We start from the raw sequence: 8,130 nt of genomic DNA, 5'->3' as shown, positions 1-8,130 counted from the left end.
GGGGAGGCACATGACGAAGCCCCTCCCTCTGCTTCCGGCCGCCCCGCTTCCAGCCCTCATTCAGCCAGGAGGAGGCAGGAGAAGAGGGAGGGTAAGTTGCTTCCTCCCTGCCTCTCCCCACCCCTGCCTGCCTGGGGCCAGGGAGGGCCTTCGCGGGGCTTCCTTGCACTCCCGCTGGCCTTGCAGGTCTACCGCCGGGCCCCTGATGGGGCTCGGCAGTGGAGCTGCAAGGCCGGCGGTGGCGGCCGGGACCATTGGGGGCGGGGTGTGTGGCCTTATGACACACTTCCGGTGATGTCAGGGGGCGTGGCATATGCTAATGAGTTGTGCTAATGAGTTCCCCTAGCTCTTTTTCTACGAAACGACCCCTGAATACAAGCATTTGTTTCATGGCACCTTTTCATTTTAATTCTGTCCAAGACACCTTTCTTATTATGGCAAAACATCCTGATCTGAGCAGTTTAGCACAAGGAGAAATCCAGTTCTGCATGCCTTACTGTTCAGTACGCACTGAGAAAGCCTTTGGTGACAACCACAGCATGCAAACCATGGTGAAGGAGCAATATGATTTATTCACTACATCCAGTGAACAGCTATGGAAAGACCAGAGAAACTGCTGCCATAAGCGATTGTGTGCACTTCCCTGAGAATGATTCACTGGCTGTCATACTTTCAAAAAGGAGAAGTACATTAATTGTTTGAATTGATAGAAACCATTAACAGAGCCATTACAATATTGGTTGCTGGCAGAGCTGCTGTGGAATTGCAGTCATATGCCAAGGAATAGCACAAAACTATCTGAAAGAAGGAGCGGAGTATGCTGCTTCTGAAAGCTAATGGGAAGGTTTTCCAATTGGAAAGCTAACCTATTAGGTTTAATACAGAATTGCTGAAAGATATAAGGTAAGTTACTGACCTGTCGGATTTCTTCCAAGACCACTGTAAAAACCCAAAAGTAAAGTATAACCTCAAGGATTGACGGGCCTTTAGGTGGGGGTGGTTTAAAATCCACCAAGAGGACATGGGAAAACAGAAAGAGGAAAGCAAAGTACATGATAACATTTCCCATAAACACTGTGACCGGAGCAGTCCAGAATTTTTTCCATCGTGTAAACACAACTGTTCCATATGCTACACTTCCAGAAGTATCCTGTGTTTCTAATTTGGTATCTCCCCTGCAAACAAAAAGAGAAAGAAGTACTGTTTTGTTGGCTTCCCTCTTAACAAAGAGAAATTGTAGAGCAGGAGCTGGCTAGGCAAATGTCTTCAAATAAAGTCCAGCTTCTTGCCCAGAAAAGTAATGATTTCCCCAAATTCTGCAGTAAAAGTATACATTGGAGGGCTGAGAACATGTCATCCACAGGCTCAAGCATCAGTGAGGTGTAGTTGTTAGAGCACTGGACTAGGATAGGGGCAACCCAAGATCAAAATCCTATTCTACCATGCAGGGGTCATTTCCTGCAGGAGCGCACAGGAGCGGAGCTCTGGCAGTAAAGAGCCCAGGGGGCGGACACATGCAACAAGCCCCACCCCCTGCTCCAAGCAGCCCAGGGCCACGAGGAGCACAAGGATCTGCGCTCCCACCCCATAGCTAGCGATCCAAAACACTCCAGTGGAGCCTGAGCGGTGGGTGTTGCCTTCTGACACACTTCCGGTGATGCCAGGGGGTGTGGCATATGCAAATAAGCTATGCTAATTAGTTATGTTAATGAGCTCCTGCACCTCTTTTTCTACAAAATGACCCCTGCTACCATGGAAGCTTACTGAGTGACCTTGGGCTAGTTACTCACAGGGTGATTTCCCACTAGCGCTGCTCGTCCCTTTTGGCTCGATAGTAGGTGTCAATTTCACACAAGCTGCTGCGCGGCTGCATTTTGCCTCGCAGCTTGGTGCGATTTTCCCCGCATCTACTCAATCCTCAAAAAACAGGATTGAGTAGGCGCGGGGGAAATCGCACCAAGCTGCGAGGCAAAATGCGGCTGCGCAGCAGCTTGTGTGAAATTGACACCTACCATCGAGGCAAAAGGGACCAGTTAGCCCGGAGCAGCGCCAGTGGGAAATCACCCTCAGTCTAACCTGCCTCACAGGGTGGTCACTGTAATAATAAAACAGAGGAGGGAGAAGAGTTGGTTTTTATACCACTGCAGTGGCTCAAGTGGTTAAGACGCTGAACTGCAGGATAGAAGGTCGGTAGTTCAGCAGTTCGAGACCCGAGTGTGCCGCATGACGGAGTCAGCTCCCGTCTCTGGTTCTAGCTCCTGCCAACCTAGCAGTTTGAAAGCAAGAAATTGCAAGTAGATTATTAGGTACCACTTTGGTGCACCTCGGTGTTTAGTCATGCCGGCCATATGACCACGGAAACGTCTTCGGACAGCGCTGGCTCTTCGGCTTTGAAACTGAGATGAGCACTGCAACCCTAGAGTCGGACACGACTGGCTTTTGAGCAAGGGAACCTTTTACCTTTACCTATGCTATCCACCTTGGATGGAACATTTCAGGAGCTTGGGAGTTCTGTTAGATCCAGCTGTTACCCTGTAGAAGCATGTATGACAGGCGGCAAACAGGCCTTTTTCCTAACTTTTCCTAATTGTCCCATTTGTCAAGACTCAGCATACCTAGCGATGCTATTTCATACTAAGGTAACCTCAAGACTGGATTCCTTTAAAATACTCTACATGGGGCAGCCCTTGAAGGCAACATTGGAAGCTATAATTGGTGCAGAACACAGCAGCTAAACTGTCAAGAGAAATTAGGCAATCTGAACATATTACCCCAAGTTAAAGATTGTTACACTGCATGCCATTTTGTTCCCACTCTCAGTTCAAGATGCTGATGTTAATCTTTAAAGCCCTTCACAAACGCATAGCTACAGGACCACCTCTGTCCACATGTGCCTGCAAGTCATGGATTACCACTAATTCCTCCACATAAACCGGCAGGATCTGTCATTGTTAGGGCTTTCTCACTAGCTGCACCTGTGCTACAGAAAGGGCTTTCTGAGCATGTGAGGAAGACTCTGAAAGCAGACCTTCTCCAGCAAGCTTTTGGTGAACCATGGCCTCGGCCACATGTGCCAGAAAACGCGCGCGGGGGGGAGCGTGGCTATTTGCGCCGTCGCATTCTGATCTGCCATTATGCGATCAGACGCAACGGCGGCGCACCAGGGTTTCGTCCATCGGCGCGCGCTGCAAAGAGGTCGGCCGGAGGGAATAGGCGCACGCCAGCGCGATCACACCGAATGAGTCCGTCTGCAGCCCATGGCAAACCATTTGCTAGTAGATCTTTACAGGTACTTTTTAACCGCGCACCTTTGGCGGCACGCCACGGGTGCGCTACGCTTGCCAGATGTTGCGGTGTCGTCGCGCCCCGAAAGTCCGCCCAGCATTCGTGCCTTTCGCACGGCAAATTCTCCGTGTGACCGGGGCCCATGAGTGGTAATTGTGGTTTGCTTCCTTTTATTTCCACTGGCAGGTGTGGGTGTAATTTTTGTCAATCCCCCCCTTCCTACTGTAGACCGCCTCCACCTACATACCGCTCCTGGCGGGAGGGAGCCCCCTACCCCCCAAGGAGCAGTGTTTCAGGAAGCATTTGGGGGAGGCAAGACAGTCAGCTCTGCTGACGGAACTCTTCTGATGTTCCATCAGTGGAAATTTCCCACGAGATCCAAGTGTTTATTTTGAATCTTTTGAGACCAAGTGGTGTATTCTTCACTGAAAGGTACACACACAAGAGAAATTTTCAGATATATTCCATCCACCCCACAAATATTTGATTCCTTGCGTAGTTTTAATTTCCCTGGGCTCTCCTACAAATTATTCAATAGATCTGTTATAAAAAGGCCATTTCCTCTGAGTCAGCATGACCCACTGCTTGACTGCAACGAAGTCATTATCATACTCGACTTTTGTCATGATCCCTGCCATTCCTTTAGCAGCGAGCCAATACTGTAAACATGCAGTTATGATTTCACCACAGGGCTCCTAGAGAAAAGCAGAGGAGGACAGCAGAGACTTTTAAAAAAAAATGCCATGAAATAACGGCAAATTGTATTTATTTATTTATTTATTGTATTTACACCCTGCCCTCCCCGCAAGCGAGCTCAGGGCGGCTCACAAGAGAGCACAAGTGCCCATGCATAAAAACAAGAGAAAAACAATAAAAGGAGCAGAAACCTGGCTAGCTAAAAAATATTAGCTCATACTGTCTCAGTGCATTAAAGTAAAGGTAAAGGTTCCCTTGCTCGAAAGCCAGTCGAATCCGACTCTAAGGTTGCGGTGCTCATCTCCATTTCAAAGCCGAAGAGCCAGCGCTGTCCGGAGACGTTTCCGTGGTCATGTGGCTGGCATGACTAAACACAAAGGCGCACGGAACGCTGTTACCTTCCCACCGAAGTGGTACCTATTTATCTACTTGCAATTTCTTGCTTTCGAACGGCTAGGTTGGCAGGAGCTGGAACTAGAGACGGGAGCTCACTCCGTCATGCGGCAACCCGGGTCTCAAACTGCTGAACTGCCGACCTTCCACAGCCTGCAGTTCAGCGGCTTAACCACTTGAGCCACCGCAGCTCCTCTCAGTGCATTAAAAAACCCTTTATACAAATGAATAATATGGATTTGATTATTTACTAAGAAGAAACGAAATTGATGCTGAGATAGGTATTCTTTTTAGTAATTTGTTTATTTATACCCCTCCTTTTTCCCCAACGGGGGCCCAAGTGGTAGTCCTTTAACCAAAGTAACAACTATTCATAATGATGGCCAGGAATGGAGTTCAGAAACCCAATCTTAACCCTTTGCACTGGGAAGTAAACTCTACTAATGCCAGTGGGATTTACTTGTGCTTAGCAGTAAAATCCAATTTTTTTTCATGCACTTTCTATTTGAAGGGGGCCAGATTTGCAAAGAAAATCAATCTTGATGACTGAGTTTGTGAGACCACTAGGGCCAAACTAGACAATACATGTGACATGAGTTCGGGTGAGGATCTCTGACCCAACTTGCAGTCACATGTGACCAGGGGTCATTTCCTGCAGGGAGCGCACAGGAGCGGAGCTCCGGCAGTAAAGAGCCCAGGGGGCGGGCACATGCAAGAAGCCCTGCCCCCTGCTCCCAGCAGCCCTCAGTCAGAGCAAGAAGCAGCCAGGTAAGTTGCAAGGCCCCCCCCCGCCCCCCAGTCCAAAACAGTCCAGTGGCGCCTGAGTGGTGGGTGTTGCCTTCTGACACACCTCCGGTGATGTCAGGGGGCGTGGTATATGCAAATAAGTTATGCTAATGAGTTGTGCTAATGAGCTCTGTTTCTACGAAATGACCCCTGCATGTGACAATAGGGTTCCCAAAGCCTCTGGGACCCCAATTGGCTTGAAAGTACAGGGGGGAGGGGGGGAAAGACTTCAGCCTTCCCTTTTGTGCCATTTTCCCAAGGTAAAACGGCTGCTGGGAGCCTGTTTCCCAATCTGGGGCTCCATGTGCACTGGCCATGTGCCTTACACTGGGATAAACAGAGTCCCCGTGTCTGTTTTGGCTCGGGGGGGGGAAGGGAATGGGAGGGAAGGCTGAAGCCCAACCCTCCCCCCTGCATTTTGATCCTGAACTGATTAGGGCTAGACATGTGAAGGCCCGGGAAAAAACCCGGAAAAATTCGGAAAAAAACTGGTTTTTTCCGTTTTTTTCCCTGAAGCTTTTTTGTTTTTTTTCCCGAAAAGTTGGAAAAATTGAAAAAAGAAAAGAAAAGAAATTGATTATGGAATGTTTTATTTTAACATGATACATAAAATATTTTAAGACAAGGTGTTCAAATATTTTCCAAATCATTTCTAATATATATATATATGGTATCAGATTGATCTAATTTCTGTGCACTGAGGACAAGCAAGTCCTAGGTTACAAACTGAACTCTCCAATGCAAGAACAAGATGCATTTCTTCCTTTAGGAGGTGCTGTTGTCACAAGAAAAGAAAAAGGTTTCAGTTTTGTTTTTGCATGTGGGTGGGTATTCTGTTTGTAATAATTGTTTGGGTACACTGTATTTTTAATATGCTAGTTGTGATAATTTCATGCCAAGTAAAAATGTCCATAGTCATTTTTTATGTTCCTAAAGTAACAGAATGACTTTCAATCTAGAAAAGACAAAAGAAATGCTAATGTAGCATTTTTTTCAATTTTTCCGAAAATTTCCGTTTTTTTCCCGAGCTTCAAAATTTCCGGAAATTTTACATCTCTAATTAGGGCCCTAGAGGACTTGGGAACATTATCCCCAATATCGTCTGTGACTGCAGGTCCTGCCACATGTATCAATTCTGCCCGTGCGTTGTCTTGAAGAAAGCATTGACTGGGCTACTTATAACTTCCCCAAAACACCACTGCTGCAAATAGATTTCTGCGAAAACATAATGGCGTCCCAAAGGGAAAGTCTCCCCTCCCACACACACCGCAAGCTTTCCAATATTTCAAGAAGAGGAAGCGACATTGTTACTGAGCTGCTGATGCTTATCTTTCTTCCATTTTCCTTGCGGCAGCTTTTTTTTAATGCCCGTGCAAACACAAATAGCCAGTTCTTTCTGCCACATTATTAGGGGACCCAAAGGTCCATTTTAACCTCTCTCTCTTTTTTAATTGTAGGAACAAGTATTTGCTGATTAAGTTATACTTTAAGTTCCTAGTCTAAGGATCACTGTAGAGGATCGCTGTTACATGATCATGTCTTTCTGGCATTTGTAGAGGTCAGACGTTAAATCTGATATCAGGATTGGGTTGCCATCTCAGTGAGTTCTATGCATGTTTCCGGCCAGGGCTTTTTTTGAAGAAAAAGCCCAGCAGGAACTCAATAGCATAATAGGCTACACCCAACAGCGGAAACTCATTCGCATATTAGGCCACACCCCTGACAGTGCAGCTTATTAGCATATTAGGCCACACCCGTGCCTTTAAACTACCTTCCCTTGGCTTGCCTGGGTGCCCCACGACTGCGGGGAACCCGGGCAGGCCGGCCCTTGGACAAGCTGGGGAAGGCACGGGGAGGCATTTAAATGCCTCCCTGATCCTTCCAGGGGGGGGGGCTGTCCCACCTGCCTCAGAGTCACCAGCGGGGGTGTCGCTCTCCAGGCCCTCCCTCTGTAGCCATGCAGGCAGAGGTTTTGGCTGTAGTGGGCGTGGCCAACTCTGAAGCCAGCTGGAACTCTGTTCCTGTGTGTTCCTGCCCCAAAATAGCCCTGTTTCCAGTAAAACTAAAGAGAACAGGATTTTGCCCTTGGTCTGTAACCCAGCTCTTATAACAACAGTGCAATCATATTATTTTGCCACGCTTAGTCACAGGTGGCATGCAGATCCTAAGGCTGTGGTGCATTTTAATACTTCTGTGGTTCATTTTAAAACTTCTCTGGCCAAGGAAGAACTGGTCGTAATGTCCCTATTCTCCCCATTATTCAAATTGAAAATGTCCATAACTCTCAACTATTTAAAGTTGTTCCCCACAAATAAATACTTTTCTATGTGCCAGTATAACCTGCTGTGCTAAAGAAGCAATATATCTCTCCTTGACTGCAGTGCAGAATTAAGTGAGAAAAAAATAACTGACTGTCCTAAGTATAGATAGGAGGGCTCCAGCTAAAGTTGTCCAGTATTTAACACCCAGTGTTCCTATTATTATTCCACAACCAGTGTGAACTCACCACCAGATACTACACAAGGATTAAAGACCATATATGAACTCCCGTTTGCTCTTCATACCTCCATTTCTCCCAGTGGCTATTAATTCCCAGGAAATATCTCCTTTTGTTATTCTGTTTTAAAGCTTCCAAGTTTAATCTGTGACCCTACCTATCCAGTTCCTTGGGAAAAAGCAACGTCCTTTCTGTATCCAAGCTGTCAAGCTCTTTAAATGATTCTGGCTCTTCCACTGATTGGGTTTCCTCACTGCAAAGAAAAAGAATCATTAAACAGTGTTAGAAAGTAGATGTTTTACTGCTGGGTTGGGGTAACATTTTTTCCTACTGAGGGTGAGAATGACATAGCCAAGCTAAGGAAGCGTATAGGGTTGGTACCCTAGGTTAAAGAACTAATCACAAACAATTTATAGAAGACTGAAATCAAAAGTAGTAAAAGATGCCAATAGATGTCATAGAAGGTCTATTAT

The 8,130-nt window shown here is 46.7% G+C and overlaps 1 protein-coding gene across 1 annotated transcript in view; it reads right to left on the bottom strand.

Moving 5' to 3' along the window:
• Nucleotides 1-8,130, bottom strand: part of LOC107106380 (transient receptor potential cation channel subfamily M member 5-like) — a gene marked incomplete at both ends in the record, with an annotated part of 35,119 nt that overhangs the window by 3,591 nt on the left and 23,398 nt on the right. Inside the window, 2 exons of the mRNA XM_015406515.1 lie at nt 917-1,175; nt 7,815-7,910. Of these exons, the coding sequence (XP_015262001.1) occupies nt 917-1,175; nt 7,815-7,910 (355 nt within the window). The remainder of the gene's footprint in view (nt 1-916; nt 1,176-7,814; nt 7,911-8,130) is intronic.

The sequence above is a fragment of the Gekko japonicus genome, unplaced genomic scaffold (genome assembly GCF_001447785.1).
Source record: "Gekko japonicus isolate JY-2015 unplaced genomic scaffold, Gekko_japonicus_V1.1 scaffold5933, whole genome shotgun sequence".
NCBI classification, from domain to species: Eukaryota; Metazoa; Chordata; class Lepidosauria; order Squamata; family Gekkonidae; genus Gekko; species Gekko japonicus.
Note: the sequence above shows the minus strand (reverse complement) of the source record. Positions and strands in the feature narration are given on the sequence as shown.